Source organism: Canis lupus, chromosome 16 (genome assembly GCF_003254725.2).
Source record: "Canis lupus dingo isolate Sandy chromosome 16, ASM325472v2, whole genome shotgun sequence".
NCBI lineage: Eukaryota > Metazoa > Chordata > Mammalia > Carnivora > Canidae > Canis > Canis lupus.
This window is the reverse complement of record NC_064258.1, coordinates 19,564,715-19,581,753: the sequence shown is the minus strand read 5'-3', so window position 1 is coordinate 19,581,753 and position 17,039 is coordinate 19,564,715. Positions and strand designations below refer to the sequence as shown.

Here is a 17,039-nt window from a genome sequence, read left to right as displayed (position 1 = left end):
AACAAAAGGTGGGTATAAATGACCTGAAAGGGCCTGATTAGAACTATTGATTTTTCGTACAGAATTTTCAGCCTGATCTCAAACTCATTTGTCACAGAATAATTGGTTATAATGAACAGCACAAGTCAATCTCTCTGACCTTGAACTCATGCACCCTTCACAGAATCAAAATGCTGCCAATTGCAGTATTGGAATATTAATGGTATATAAGGAATGCTTTAATATGCCAGCCCCAAACCATTCTGAAAGTCTATCCAAAAAAATCTTTGAGAAAGTTCAGTAACTTTTATAAAAAGCATCCAATGGGGAAAGTTTGTTAAACGTTAAGCATTTGTCAAAAATTATAATTAAAAAAAAAAAAAAATCACAGATATCCTCAACCAGAGATCCTTTACAAAAGAACATAATAGGATTTAATTTCTTCATAATTCAGCTGTTAACAAATAAGCCTTAAGACTTGGGAATTAAGACCAAAAGGCAACTGAGGCGTCCATGGGTGCTCCTAGAGCCCACATACTTGACCTACAGGCCATAGAGCCGGGTCTCATCAGGACTCCTCAGCATTTCAGAAGTCATTCCAACCAACTTGGTTACCTCATTTCAAAGTCTAGGACAGACCTGAAAGGGCAATTCTGAAGACAGATAGATGAGGGCCTTTAGGGAAGCATCCAGAGCAAGAGAAAGTGTTAAAGGAAGACAGATAAATAGTAATACGTGGACAACAGTTCAAAAGGCTTAGGGGCCAGAGCTTTCAGGGAGCAGCAGACTGCGGGGGAAGAAGCAGGTCTTGAGTGCCCACTGCCTCAACATGGGAATCATTTATATTCACTAGGATTCTCCCCAAGCAATCAAGAGAAATTAAAATATGTTCAAAAAAAGTGAAAATTAAAGAAAATATATGTTCAAATACATAGGAAGAAATACCTCTAGGTACATTTGTTCTTTATTATATCATTATCAATTGGGTGAACGTAACACAATAAACCACATTTACCTAAGGAAAACAAATAGAAGACTTTTTAAAAATAGTTTTACTCTTGGTCCCATTTTATGTGTACACAGAATTAAAAGTGAATACATGAAGACATTCAATTTATACTAGGACTACCTGCAAATTTCACTTCATATACAAAGCATCTGCTTGATTCCACAGAAACTTCCTCAGAAGCCTGCTTAAATCCACTGCTGTCAAGAGGATCGCCACAAGTGGCTAATGGTGTGCCTCAAGCTTATTTTCCTCATTTTATCCAGGCACTGTTACTATAAAAACAAAGTGCTGTGTGACTTAATTTTTCTGACCCGATCGGGTTACACATACAAGGTTCCTATAAAGAATATAAGCAGGATAAAATTTTTAGCATAAATTTCTTTTTATGAACTACCCCAGTCCACTTGTAAACCTACCTAATTTTTTCATATATTGATCTCAAAACCAAAAAACTCACCCTTCTTCTAATATGATCTTAGTATATTATACAGTTAATTCTGTACCTTTGCCTTGTGTTTACTTCCTAGTGGTAACATTACATTGCCACTGCTGCAAGAATTTTTTAGGAAAATCTGGGCGCCTAGGTGGCTCAGCTGGTTAAACGACTGACCCGTGATTTCAACTCAGGTCATGATCTCAGGGTCGTGAGTTAAGAACCCTAAGTGAGGATTGGGGTTCTCTCTCCCTCCTCCTCTGCCCCCGCCCTTCCATGTGTTCCCTCTCTAAAAAACAAATAAATAAATCTTTTTTTTTAAAAAAAGAAAAGATTTGTTAGGAAAATCTGACTCCACCCCCCAATTTCAACAGAAAGATAACAGATTATGAAAACGTGACTTATTCTCTCATGCCTATATTATCTAAGGAAGTTCTTTAAGCTGGTATTCTTTCATTACATTATGTTAATAAATGATACAAACTTACTATACATTCTACATAGTTTTTAAAAATATTGGTGTAACTTCTATTATCCTGATCTTTTCCCATATCCCAGAGCACTGCTAGCAATGGTGGCCCCTCCCAGGGCATGCCTATGAACAGTAGACTCCTATGCATGGTTAAAACCTATGTCTCACAGATACTGCTCAACTGCTGCTGCATCTGTATTTCTAGGGAGCAGCCTTGGATGGAATCCCTATAACACGGAAGCATCAGGCAAACAGATCCAATAATTTGCTATCCCCCTAGAAGATAACAGTTCTACAGCATCAACTACAACTGCACAAATACAGAAACACAATCTAATATCATAAACCCCTGAGGATAAAAGTATGTCTTACATGGACATGGCTGTTAGGTTCAAGAAAGAATCTAGTGGTAAAAAAGTGAAGATTTTATGAAAAACTCAATGGATAAGAGTAAACTAAGAGGTACAAGTTGATTATATGGCTTCCTGTTTGAGATCAAATATTTTTAAATCAAAACGATCTTACCTCTGGTTCTGTTTTTGCTTCCTCTTTGGGTTGAACCACAGGGCTGACTGGCTTGACTTTGGCTTCAGTCTTGCCCTGTGCGCTCCGGGGCCCACCTCCTGGCCTCGTGGGCGGTGACGTGCTGGCGAGAGGCTTTACTGGAGCTGCAGGCGTGGACGAACAGCGGCTGCTACTCATCTCCATGACGTGCGACGGCGCTATTGGCAACTCGCGCAGATTACTGTTTCTTGGAGCAGTTGGCTGCATTTGCTGCATTGGCCGTTTGGTTACATTCTGAGAAGTTGTATTCTATTACAAGAAGACAGAAATTCAAATTACAATGGGATAAATGGGAGAAAGAACGTTGAAAGGCAAATTATTAGATAACAATATTGTTAAAAATCATTTTAATTAAGAAAGGACTTCTCCTCCTGGGGTGGATAACTTTCCTACGGTGAACACTTTTTTCCATGTGTGAATGTTCCTGCTCTATGGGGCAGCACATATTACCATTGAGGATTAGGACTGGCCAAGGTTATCATACTTGCCTATAGACAGGCTCCTCCTGAATGGAAATTATGCCAGGGGGCTGCAGTTGGTGCCTTAGTATGGGGATTGACATTTGTCACAGAAGTGATAGGGCTCACAAAGGCTTACTGGCACTTTTACTGGGCCCCCTAAATTTAAGGTGGAAGAAAATAAGCAATAAGTCAGTATCCTAAGAAAAACTACATCTTCCAAGAGAAACATCTTCAAAACTTTTATTTGAGAGGAAATTCATAGTCATGTTCATCCCTGGGATTCGCAACAGAGACCCAGCACCTAGAGGAGCTTACAGGTAGGAGGAATGGCTGGGAGAGACTGAGCTCTGAGAGCACCAGGTCAATATTTATGGGTGCAAGGCAGGGGGTGCAGTCCACCACTATTCAAAGAAAGTGAAGCCTAAGTTACAATGCACCTATCCGTAAGTCCCTCCTCCATTCTTATATCATGTTAGTCTCAATGTTACTTTAAGAAAGAAAGAGAGGCTGGTATGAGAAAAATTGAAATTAAAAGCAGCTAAGTTATATGCCTGAAGCTCCAGGTCAAAGGGACTCTGTACTAAAGGGAAAACCCAACTAATTCACCTTGGCCAAGCAGAATATCAGCCTCCTTATGGAGTTATTTAATGGACGACAAGGCAACAGTAATGTCTTGTGTTTGTGAAGCAATGCACATTTCCTCGTTTCCTTCGATGCAAGATGAGCCTGTACCCTCACAACTAAACGTACTGTTCATCTCCCACCATTAAATATAGGCTTGCTGAAGGCAGGAAATTGGTCTCCTGTGTTCACTGCTGCATTCCCAGGAACTGGAATGGCTTCTAGCAACAGAGGCTGGTCAATCAATTCTTCCTGAATTCCTTTACTGATTTATTCAGAGCCCAAGGAGATTCAGACAATCCAGCCATCAAACAGGAAGCTACTGGCAAATATTTGCTCAAATAATGTGTCCACAAATAATACCATCTATCGCGGTGAGAATATCTAGATATGTATGTGTAAGATAAAGTAAGAAGGTGTCAATGCAGTGTTTCAGGCACAAATGGGACGTACTAATCTCTGTTGTCAAGAAAATATATTTCCTCACCATTTTTTTAAACATACACACGTTTCAGTACTTCAATCAGGAGTGGAGGGCCTCCCCCACCCCCCACCCACGGAGACATCAAATACCGAGGGACACTCACATGCCTCAGCCCCTGGCGCTGGGGGCACTGCATCCGGCCACTGCTGGGTGGAGGCTGGGCCGCCTGAACATGAGGCCTGAACTGCGGCTGCGACGACATGGGCATGAGTGGTGGGGGCGGCACAGACAGGTGGTGGTGGTGCTGTGGCTGGTGTGGCGGCTGTGGAGGTGGCTGGTGCTGTGGGGGTGGCTGCAGCGGGGGCTGGTGCTGTGGCTGCAGGGGAGGCTGCTGCTGTGGCTGTGGCTGTGGCTGGTGCGGAGGAGGCAGTGGAGGATGCAGGGGCCCCTTCCATGCCAAGGAGAGAGAAACAGTTTGTGAATGTAGGTACTAGTGATGCTCCCATTCAGCCATCCCCTTGAAAGCCAAACACCAGAACCACACAGGGGCACTAGAATTTCACTTTACATTGGTTGACAGAGGTAGTATGATCTTTAATGCAATAAAAAGCCAAAGCTGTTTTCATACACTTTATATTTGCTCTACATCCTCTTAATCCCCAAATTCCAGGAACTTGTTCTAGTAAATGACTAAGGATGCAAACCAACACAATGTCAGGGATGTTGCCTGCATCTTTGGCTGGGATACCGAAGAACTGAAACCAACAAACGTGTCCAAAGAATGGCGGCTGCCATAAAACGTAAAAGTGTGCAGCATTTCTCCCATAATGCGGCGGAAGGTAACTGAGGAACAGGAGATCCTGACCCTGTGTTAACTCGCACAAGAGCAGGGTGCCCAGGGTGCTCAGGGCACAGGAAAGCACAAGGATCCAAATGTTGCCGATGACCACTCCCAGATGATGGGATTTCTTAACTTCCTTTTTAAATACTTACCTACACTTGAATAATTCTGCAACGAAGATATATTTGTCATCATTTTTAAAAAAAGAAAAATGAAGGAACATTTTATCCTACTTTAACACCCAAAATAATAATTTTTCTTTTTTTTAACTTTCAATAGTCTACAGGTTTCTAAATAGTTAATTCAAGTATCCCATCATTCTGTATTTTATAGTAAGCTTACATCTGAGCAGAATCACACAGAGCAAGAACAATCTCATAGACGCTCCAAGTCCCCCCATGAAACACAACCTAAAGCAGAGGGCACTCAAATCTTTCAAATAACAGAGGAATGGCAACACAGTTCTCCCACGCAAAGAACCTATCTGCAGCTACATTTTACAGGAACATAATCCAACAAAAAAACTTCTATTTCCACTGGTAAACCTTTCAGGAATCTTGCAATGATATGCAACGTATTATCAAAACACGTCCTACCTTTATTAGCAGTATCACCTTTAAAAAATCTGAAAATTTTTTTCATTTCCCCAAAAAATGACAATCACTTTTTCCATTTCTTCTTTGAAGGGAGAAAAATAGTATTATCAACAAAGTTGTCTTTAGTAAGTAGTATATTTAAAATTAAACCCTTATTCTTTAATCTCTACAGTTTAGAAGACTCTAAGGGAAAGAAGAAACTTCATCTTATGAAACAAAGAACCAGAGCTCCAGGAGCAACCCTCCTCCATGGAGCCTGCCAAGATACATACCTGCAGGTTAGGCTGTGCATGCGTGGGCAGAAAGGGCTGGCCCGGGCCAGGCAGGAAGGGCTGCCGAGGAGGGATGAAAGGCCGCGTGGCCGCTGAGCCAGGCTGGCTGAAGTGCAGGATCCCCACTGGACCCGGCGGCTGGAGGGTGGGCCTGACGGGCCTCTCCCTGGGGAACACAGGCTGCTGTCCCTGCTGATTAAATGCTGGTCCAGGCTGAGTGAACGGTAAGGGACTAGGAGTGGGCACTGGGTGGGTGCTGCTAAGAAGTGTGGGGGGTGGTGGCGGCGGAGGGGGGCTTCTCTGTTCTAGAAAGAGATGGCTTGGGAACCTCGGTTCACCTGAAACTGAGAGATAGGCCACATGAGCCTCTATTGTACACAACACACCCGTCACACAAGAGCAGTTTTATGTATCATCCTACTGGGAAAACAAGTTACAAGTGGTGGACAGGATGTGAATGTTTGAAAAGAATGCTACATTTTACAACTTATTTCTAGATTGCTTCATTACTCATTTTCTATGGAGACTGCCTCACAAATTGTATGAGATTCTCACATTGCAGGCACCAACAATGTCCAATTTTAGCACTGAAATGAAAGAAGTGCTCCAGTACAAAAATCTGGCACTCTTAACAAAAATCTCCTATTAGAAGCTCAATCCTGTTTAAAACATCAATGTGTCAGGAGCCTGGGTGGCTCAGTGGTTGAGCGTCTGCCTTTAGCTCAGGTCATAATACCCAGGGTCTTGGGATCGAGCCCTGCATCAGGCTCCCTGCAGGGAGCCTGCATCTCCTTGTGCTTCTGTCTCTGCTTCTGTCTCATGAATAAATAAAATATTAAAAAATAAAGTAAAATAATAAAATAAATAAAATAAAATAAAATAAAATAAAATAAAATAAAATAAAATAAAATAAAATAAAAATGAACATCTCTAGGCACATCACCCAATATGACTTTGCTCCATGAGTCTGCAAGGTCCTTTACCTCCTAAAAAGAAAGGGTCTCGCTCCTGTGGCGGGGGTGGGGCTCTCCACTGGTCCTGGAGAGGGAGTCGTGGGGGCTGGCTGAAATTACTGGGGACAGGCCCAGGTGTATGCTGCGGGAACTCTGGAGGGCCCTGCAGAACAACCAGAAAACAGGATGAGAGGCAGAAAAAGTCTGCTTTTTCCAGAAGTGGATACATATATGGTTCCCACCTGAAAACATCAGTAACTGTCTCCCTTGGCCCCTCCCCTCACCAATATAATTAGAGGTTGTTACAAAGTAAGTGATCTTGCCATAATCAAACATCCAAATGCAGCATGGCAACAGTAATTCCATGTTCTCCTATCACTACAGCACAAGATGACATTATTTTTAAGCTTACTGAAATCCATGCACTTACTGACCCTTCTTGCCCATTAATCCAAGAGGCTAAATGTCTACATTCAGTGTCCCTGGCACTGATCTTCTCCAACATGCTATAATTTGCTTTTTAACACAACCATTAGCTTCAGCTATGAAGCTGCTTTATTTCTTAAAGAAGAAAAAGAAATTGAATGTGTACCATAAACATCAGTAAGCTCTGACAAAACAGGACAATGTGAAATGCTTAAGAGACCATACTGCTACAAAAGAAATGTTTTAGTCAGATTTTACTGGATAAGACATTTTGAACTCTTACAGATTAATTCTTCCAATAAAACTCTATTTAGAGACAAAATTAAGTCATTTTTCAGTTGGCCTTTTAAGGATTCATAAAGATCTTTAAACACATTGCATTTGCCTTTTGTTTTTCAGTGAGGCATTTAAAGAAAGCCTCACCATTTTTTTCACTTCTCCAGAAAGAATTAATTATACAGATACCAAAATAACATTCATTTAAAAACATCTTCTTTAAAACTCAGTATTTCTCAACTTTTAAAAAATCACACTTTCTCAATAAACTTGAAATTCTAACTCCTTTTCTGCCACTTTATTACTAATATACTTAGTTACTCTAAATGTGACATCTTACAACACTGAAAATGTTTTTGCAAACTACGTTTACTTTTCTTCTCTTTTTAAAAGCCTGTTCTACCTGTGGCACTGTAACAATGCACAGTAAATGGAATAGCACCCATGAAAACCTCCAGAAAAGCCCACTGGGTGCAGAAGTGGCCCATCAGCAAGCGGACTACTGCTACTGGGAGAGTCCAAGGGAACTGTCCTGGAGAACCTTGAGATCCAAGCCAACTTTTGGGAACACTGGGTCTGGCCTGTCCATGTTCTGAGAATCACAAAACAAGCTTAAAAATCAAGTCATAAAACCTGGGCTAGTGTGGGAGTGACCTGTAAGGAAATCTGTGGATCTGCCTGTGTGCTGGGCATGGGGCTGCAATGGGATAGGCCTGGAGAAGACGACTCAGGAAATGGCCTGGTGAAGTGCTGAGTCTGGAACTACCTGGGTAGGTTACCTGGTTGGATTCAATGCCAATTCTCTTGCTTCTTTGGCTGGTCGTTTTTGGGTTTTTTTTTTTTTCTTTTTTAAGATTTTATTTACTTATTCATGAGAGGCAAAGACATAGGCAGAGGGAGAAGCAGGTTTCATGCAAGGAACCTAATATGGGATTTGATCCCGGGACTCCAGAATCACTCCCTGAGCCAAAGGCAGATGCCGAACCGCTGAGCAACCCAGGTGTCCTTCTCTGGCTTGTCTTGCAGCCCATGGGAAACCAGGTCAGGAGGCCAGAGACCTGAGCCAAAGCCCAGGGCAGGGCCTGAACCAAGGCTAAGGTCCAGTTTTTGGCAACCACAGCAGGAGACACCTCTTCTACTTTCCAGAGATGCTTAGCCTCTACATATGTGAGCCAATGCTCCGGATACAATCCCTACTATACGATGACTAAGGAATGCAGTGATTTGCCCAAGATTTAAATAAACAATGCTGACAAAGCCAACATGAGCCAGTCGAGTATTGATACTGTTTGAGCACCCACTTCAGGAATAAGGACCAGCGGGCACTGTGGCCCCTAGACCCATGAGTCCCTGGGTACAATGGCCACCTTTGTTACCCATGGCTCACATACTACACACCAAGCTCTGTGCAGAGCTCTGACCCCTGGAGTTCATGAATGCGCAGCACAGCAAGAGCAAGAATCCCATTTCACAGCCCAGAAAATGGAAACTCAGGATATTGAATAATTTGCCAATCTACTGAGCCAACCAGGCACCCTGGTTTCAATAATAAAGAAAAAACAAGTTAAAAGCTCCCAAAGGGTTCATTTTATTCATGACATGAAAATGAAGCAGGGAGTTTCAACCCATATGATATAAAATCTTAACAAAATAATAAATTTGGGGATCTTAAAAACCAGATTTTCTCTTGACTTAATTATGAAAACGACAGCCTACAGCCAACTCAGAATTGTGAATTCTGGAAACCATCACGTCATATACAAATTTCTATATTTCCTAACTCATTCTTCCCTGTGGAAAATGCTCACTCTATGCCCCATCTCAGTCAAAATACAAAATCTCTACAGAGAAGGGCTTCTGTAAGTCCTCGGTACAGATGCTCCATTTTCTCCTGTCCTACTTGACTCTCTTGCCAGCTCCCCGTCTTGCCAACTCACAATTTCAGGAGACTTGCCCACACATCCCTCTCGTCTACACACCACTGAGGGCTGCTGGATGAAGCTGGATTTAATTTCAGGTGGTCCTATCACATCTGTGTCCCTCGGTGGCTTCTCACCTGTTCCTGCTCAGGTGCTCCTGTGGCCCAGGGTACTCAGCCATCTCTGAGCATCTCCTGGCCCCTCCACCGTCACAACGCTGACCCTCTACTGTTCCTCTCCCACCCAGTGCTTCCCGCTCTGGGCTGCCAGGACTCCTGGTCCTGTCCCCCTGCAGCGCCTTGCATCCCATTGTCCTACCTGCTTTCATTCCCCTCCATCGACACACCACATTCTACCTTGCTGCTCATTTTCACTCTATTATTACATTTGGTCAGATTTTTCATTAAAAAAATAGGGACAGGGTGCTAAATTATAACTGGGGTTCAAAGTATCACACTGCTGATTTGATGACAAACTCTCCCCTGAGTTTGTCAGCTGGAGATTCTAAGCAGAAAAGCACGGACAAGGGGAGACTGTGTCAGAAAGGAGGATGGACAGAATAAAACGTCCCTCCTGAGAGAGAGGGGAGGCTGCTAGGGTTATTTCCACTGAGCCCTTAACCCCTCTTCTGAAAGTGGCAGCACTCAGCGTGAGCTCTTAGGAACCTACAACAGTCTCGTGCATTCCAACAAAAGGGAAAGCAAAATGTCCCAGCCGCTCCACAACATCACTCTCTCCCCCATCCCTGGCAAGCCCCGCTTGCACTCCTTGCCTGGGGAGGGGGGCAGGATCCAGTCTGTGCAGCTTCTCTGTCCATGTCACCCGTGCCTCGGATCGGAGGCACAAGTCAGCTCCAGGGAACTGCCTCTGGACCTGGCACTCCTCCATGGGGCTGCACGGAGGCCAGGACCAGTAGTGGCTGTCACCTCCCGTCCCTACTCCACTTCCAAGTACAAGAAGTGAGAAGCTTTGGAAAGAGGCTCCTGACTTTTCTGTAGTGACTAAAAACCACAGCTTTCTGCACGATTTGGTATGTGAAGGCCCGATGCTTCCTGCCAGCTTTCTTACCAGGCTCCCACCACACGGGGCTTACACACGGGGCTTATGAGAACTGGAGAATACTCGGTTTTCTTCTGAAATCTGTCACAAGCAATCCATGCAACGAGTGCATTTTACTGCCCCCGACCCTCCCCTGCCATTGAAGCCCCAGCAGGCTGGTCACGGGGCTGCTACAACAGGGCTCTTTGCAGCCTTCGTGTTCTCTTTCCATTACAGAGTTAATTTCAAGTCCTCCCAAAGATAGGTTTTCTCATTATAGATAAGGCAAAATGTAACTGGAAAAGTAGACCAGCTTCCCTTCCATTATGAGTAGAAGGTCTGCTAAAGTTTGATTTTGACTTTGCCATAGGTCGAGATCAGGGGAAGTATTCTCAACCCCCTTCACCCATTTCTAGAAAGAAGCAGTTGCTGAATTACAAGAACGAACTCAAAGAAAAACTGATGTGGTTAGTTTTCAATAAAAATTCCACGCTGCCAGAGAACTAGGTACATTCCTGGGAGATTATTTTAAATATTCATAACTTCTAAAGACAGTTTTTGTATTAAACTGAAAATATACTGGGATCATAAATTCCCTTTAGAATTCTAGTATTGTGATTTTCATCTCTTCCCAGACCTTCTCTCCTTTTACTAATTATCTACATGCGGTCTAACTGCATATAGACATAAGCACTCAAATGTTAGCAACATGGAACAAAAGCCCCCTAATCCTTTCTTCATCAGTCATATTTTGCCGGAACTTTAGTCTTCCAGCTGGTCCTCTCTCCGAAAGGCACTGGCTAGGCAAAGGCTGAGCGAGCGAGCGAGCGGAAGGCAGTCCTCCCTTCACCTAGCACAGCCCCAAGCACGTGACCGACCCCTCTGGGCCTCCATGTTCTCATCTGTAAAAGGTAGGGATACTGACGGTACCTGTTTCTCATGGGAGAAGATGAAAGAACACATTCAAAATACTTACAACAGTACCTGGCAAATAACAAAAGTTCACAGTGTTTGCCATTAGTGTCATTTGTACATGACATTTTTTGTAGACAGCATTCCATACTGTAAACCTAACACAGAGCTACTGACAAGTGACATGTCTCCTTATACACTGCAAGACGGATCAGTACAGACCCCCTTCCTGCATTCTCACTCCTGAGTCACAGAAGGAGGCCTTCACAGATGAGGCATCCAAACATCTTGCAATTCCACCCCTTGTTGCAAATCCACTCCCACTCCTCTCTCCCCTTCAACTGACAGGTCCGTGAGGGGTGACACCATGGTCTGTTTTATTCACCAATATATTTTCATGCTCTTCACAGGGCGTGATATGCAGATATTTACAAATATTTAATAAATGAATAAACTGCTTATTTCTAATAGCAAGGAAATCCCAACCCCATATTCCAATATAAATACTATGCTGAGCTAAACCCTGGCTGCCCACAAAGCACAGACAGTAGATGGCTAAGTGCTCTAGGAAGGATGTTAAGGGAGGCTGGAATGGACCATCCTGGACACTGGGCAATAAGGACTGCAGGTTCTTGGGCTGCGCAGACTCAGAACATAGTGCACCAGAACCAAAGAGAAGCCAACATCAACAGAATCTAGTTACCTGACTTAACTCTAGGATAGAAATCATTTTAACTTGCACTGTCATGATGTAAAATAATTAGAGGGAAAGTGATATGAATACGGACTCTTCTCCACCCTGCAACCATCCCCCTAATTTTAGAGAATAGAAAATGAAGAATGAGGGGCACCTGGGTGCCTCAGTAGTTGAGCATCTGCCTTCGGCTCAGGCTGTAATCCCAGGGTCCTGGGATCAAGTCCCACATCGGACTCCCCCAAAGGAGCCTGCTTCTTCCTCTGCCTCTCTAATAAATAAATAAATCTTAAAAGAAAGGGGGGAAAAAAAGAAAAAAGAAATGAAGAATGAAAATTAGATAGATGATCTGTAGGATACCTTTCCAACACTGCTAATAAGGAGCACAGCCCAGGCCAGTTTTCTTCTGGGCTGTAGACTGAACTTAACAATCGTACAACTATAAGATGCAGGACACTCAGAAACCAGAGAAGAACCAAAGTAAAATGGGGACACACACACACACACACACACACACACACACGCTCATTTTACTCAAATGGTAGAATTCAGCAATAATCGTGCACCACACATATGATAACACAGCATTTTCACAGGGTCAATCCTAAAAGTAAATTCGATCAAGTTAGAACTATACTCCTTAAGCCAGAAAATGCTCAAGAAAAAGTAAAACATGGTAGGAGCAAGTCTGCATAATGGCAAACTTGATCATACTATCCTAACAGCATGATAAATATAGATTAAATACATAAAATACAAAGTCATTTATAAAATATAAACAGCATAAGCCAAAAAAGTATATAATATAAAAACAAATGTCATTTTTTAGAACTGAGGCAAATCTGGATATACCTTATCCCAATCTGTGCAAGTTCAAAGATAAGAAAAAGTAATTATCTCATTAATGTTGTAGGACTGTGGATGCTCATGAAATGTAAATCCATATTTATGTTGCTTTTTGGCTATAAATAAAAATTAGCCACTTTCCTACCCAATGAGGACACAGACCCCTGATGCTCACTGCGTCTGTGCCCACATCTTCCTGCAACCAGGCTACATTTCCTAGCTGGTCCTGCAAGGCAATGTTGCTGGCCGAGTGACCACAGTTCAGCCAACAGCACATAAGCAGAAGTGATGCTGGCCAATCCCAGACCTGGCCAGCTACAAACTCCCAGGAGTGACCCTCACCCTTTCCCCACCAGACAAGTAAGCACAGAGGTCTGTGGGGCCCAGAGGGCAAAATGAGTGAGAAGTACAACTCTGCGGCACTGAGCCACTGAGGGCTCAAGGCTTCTGTCAGTCCCTCTACTCCAGCTGGTCCTCCTGTGCTAGACACTCTGGGGCCATGGCCAGTTCCCCTTTACGTGCAAGTGCCGCATGCCCCAGCTGTTGCCAATGCTGCTCCTCCAAGGCCTGCCTGACCTGGTGCCTCGCCCACTGCCTTGGGGTGGACAACTCTGAGGAAGGGCATATATTCCACAGAGCCCGCACCCCACCCCTACCCCCTGAGAATCAGGTCAGGGCCAGAGACTTTGACCTGAAACTACATCATAGCCCAGTTCCACCCTCTTCCCATCTTGCATCCCCAGCACCTTTCCCTAATCCTGTGCCCCCAAATACCCATCTTGGGCTCTGCTCCTGCTGACCCAAAGCTGCAGCCCACCCTACTGCTGCTGCTAGCTAACTCTGCAGGGGGTTCCTCTGCTATCTCCTTCAATCCTTAGAACGCCCTATGAGGTAGGAATTTTCTGCTCACAGAATCTTCTGAGCATTTAAATATCTCACACCGATTACTGGGCTAGAGTGTGGCAGAGCCTGGACTTGCTCCCGGGCCAGCTATCTCCATGGCACACACACTCACCCACTGTGCTTGTTATGAGCACTTATTCCATGTTCTGTCTCACTGTTTCATTATCACATATGTACATGTTAATTCTGTGACAGTATGTGAATACTGCAGAGTCAAGAATATCAATAAATACTAAATCAAGTCTATGGTCAGACAGCCATGAAAATTCCACGACTGGCCTGAATAGCAAGAGAAATTAGCAGTTCTTATCTGATCAACCTATGAGAAACTGATAAAGGAGGCAGAACCAGAGATGTTATCTATAATTTAAAAGAAAGGGGCTGACTCAAGTTGAGTCAACAAGGAAATTTCTGGCTTTGGTAGTTTGTCCAATAGAATTAAAAATGGAAAAAAAGGGGCTTTGTTGGTGTTAACCTTGAAACCACAGGCTGACACCAGTCAAGTGGAGGGCAGCAAGCAGCAGGTAGGACACCGGCCCAACAACGCTGGCACTGGGGAAGAGAGTTTTACTGGTACCTGCATCAAATTCACCAGAAAGAAGCCCATTTCCAAGATGCCCAATGCCTGCATAAGGGCCAGGGAGTAGGAAGATTAAAGAGTGGGGGGCAGACAACACAAGATATTATTCAGAAAAAGTCAATGGGTGATACACAAAATGAAGTAGAGTAGCAAAGGTTACTTCTCTGGAGATATCAGACCACAGTGGACACGGGAGAAACGACCTGGGGAAGACACACGCAGGCCCCTTGTTGCCTCCATCTGCCTCAGTGGATAACAGAACCTGAGAATTTGAACACTTAATGAATTTTAAAACTTTTAAGCTTTAAGATCCTAAGAGCTTCTTATTGACTATCATCAGTACTGCCTTTTGAAATAGAAATTTACTAACCAGGAGGCACCATGAAGTTCACAGTGCCCGTTTCCTCACTGGTCTCTATTTCATTTTGAACACACACATCATTTTCTTTTTCTGTATTTACATAAATTCAGTTTTGGCTGTTAGGTCTTAGTTACGTGGAAAAGACTGCTAACTGCTTACCCTGTATAAATTCTCACTTCTTCCCAAGTAACACAAGGGCAGCACAAGAAGGCCCTGTGCCCGGGTTCTGCTCACAAGATGCAGATGGCATTGTGGGCTGGAGGCTCTAGGGAGGCTCCTAAGGGCTGCCTCAGCTCGCATGCACCTTTTGTCCCCAACCTTCCTCCTCTTTTGGCCTGGAATTTGGGTAGAAAAGTATATGGGTGCCTGTCACATCACAGAACTGCTATCCCAAGCCAGATCTTTCTTGTTTTTAGGAAAAAATAAGACACTTGGTGCAGGTCACTTTTAACTGGGTTTTCTGTCACAAGCAGGCTGATTTACAGCCTGAGCAAAACAAGCACAACTCTGTATCTTTCACAAACATGGTGTCAAGAAAGAGGCAGAACAACTTTTCCTTTAAGGGATGAAGAAATTCAGGTTTAGAGTTAAAAGTGGATCAGTCCAAGTTACACTGTCCACACATGACTCAGGACACAGACATCCGTTTTTTGGATTCTTGCTTTATGAAGTGTTCTTTCTGCTGTCACACCTTGCTTCTGCTATGACCAATATGTCTTCAAGTAATGCTGAATAAGCCATGGTTCCAGTCTGCCACTAAGCACCGCGGAGTCTCTCCCAACGTGAGGATACGTTTAAGAACTTCTATCATTTCACGGGTATAAAAGATAATAAATTATCAATTCCCTCTACCAAATGCAGAATTATTTTAAGACTGTTAGCGAGCTGTGTATACTCACTTAACAGAACTTTCGGTACTTATTCTTCTGCATTTTGAAAGAAAAGGCTACCTTAATCCTTTTGATTAATTGCTCTATTTTGCTTTTCTTTATAACCCTTTAAGAGTCTAAGGTAAAAACTTATCATTCTTTCATATAATTCTTACACAAACTGTACTCTTACTTGTTCTGCATCTCTTGTTAATTACATGATATTATCTGCATTAATCCTACTCAGGAAGAAATGACAACTTCAACCACAAAAAAAAAAAAAAAAAAAAAAAAGATGAGCATACTGCATAAATTGCTTAGCCCAAAGTTAATCGTATAATGCGGAGAATAAAGAGGCTCTAACAGCTACTGTAGGATTTATCAGCTTCCCTAACAGGGTCACTTGGTATATTTTAATAAGACTAATTAAATACCTTAACAATGTCACTGAAACTTCATGAATCTTTCAATGAATTACAACCTCCCTTTACAGCATGTTTTCATTTACTAATCTCACTTAAAATGCAAAGAACTATAGAAGAGACCAACAGACACAAACGCCTCTCAGTTAATTCTGATTAAATGTGGGTTAAATGCGAAGAATAAAGACCACTAGTGACCCATGACATAATTAAAATTATACCCTTCTATCACAGCATTAATCCTCTTATTTCAGTATTTTCATAGATCTTTTTTCTTTCAGATTATGCCTTAATACCTACATTTATTCCCTAAAAGGTACTTCTGTATTGAGAGATGCTTTCTAAACATTTTGATGAAGCACATACTCTGGTGCTTAGCCCGTGGAGGGTACAGAGCGGGGGGCAGACCCCACATGGACTTAAATATTAGGAAGATTATATAATTGGCTCAAGGAGTGAAACCAGAGCGTATAGTACACATTATAACATCTTTAACTCAGTACAAAACACTGCTTTTCTTGAACATACTAAACACTATCTTCATAAAATGAAAAGCCCTTGATCCCTGCACCTCACCCCTCCCATTCCCCTCCCCAAACAATCCCAGCCACGCACAGTCTGGCCTTCCCAGAGCAAGCCCGTGTATGTGAGCACTCAGTGACAGCTGCAATCTTCAGTACTGTTAGAATGCACTTGCCAGTTTTACTGATGTGCGTGTTAATATTTTGAGAGAAGGAGAGGGACACCAAGACTAAGCGCCCCAGACTGCCCTTGCTGCAACCCCACCTCCAGCACCCAGTCACGTGAACCTGAGCCACTGAATCTTTCCAAGACTCAGTTTCCCCATCTGTAAACTGAAGAAACTGTGACCTTCACATGGCTGTTGATCACAAGCTCTGAACAAACTCTGGGACACAGTGAGCACTCAGTAATTATTTCATTTCACAATGATCTTCAAAAGCACATGTATCTCCTCACTCAAAAAGGACAAGATTCAAAGCAGTGCAGCAGCAGCTCTACTCGAGAGCACAGTCTGTTTAAAAATTCTCATCTGTGAATATAACCACTGCATGACCCACAATCTCCATTCCCAGCTATTCACTGACAACCACATTCACACAGAAAATGATGCACACTTTTATTTATAAGAGCCAAAGAAGAAATAATC

The 17,039-nt window shown here is 43.0% G+C and overlaps 1 protein-coding gene across 9 annotated transcripts in view; it reads right to left on the bottom strand.

Annotated features, from left to right (window-relative positions):
* RBM33 (RNA binding motif protein 33) overlaps positions 1 to 17,039 on the bottom strand; it is a 145,100-nt gene that overhangs the window by 37,403 nt on the left and 90,658 nt on the right. For all 9 annotated transcript variants that reach the window (XM_025451667.3, XM_025451680.3, XM_035700068.2 and 6 more), the window contains 4 exons: positions 6,656 to 6,788; positions 5,673 to 6,016; positions 4,127 to 4,411; positions 2,419 to 2,706 (listed from right to left, as the gene is read on the bottom strand). In XM_025451667.3, the coding sequence (XP_025307452.1) occupies positions 2,419 to 2,706; positions 4,127 to 4,411; positions 5,673 to 6,016; positions 6,656 to 6,788 (1,050 nt within the window). The remainder of the gene's footprint in view (positions 1 to 2,418; positions 2,707 to 4,126; positions 4,412 to 5,672; positions 6,017 to 6,655; positions 6,789 to 17,039) is intronic.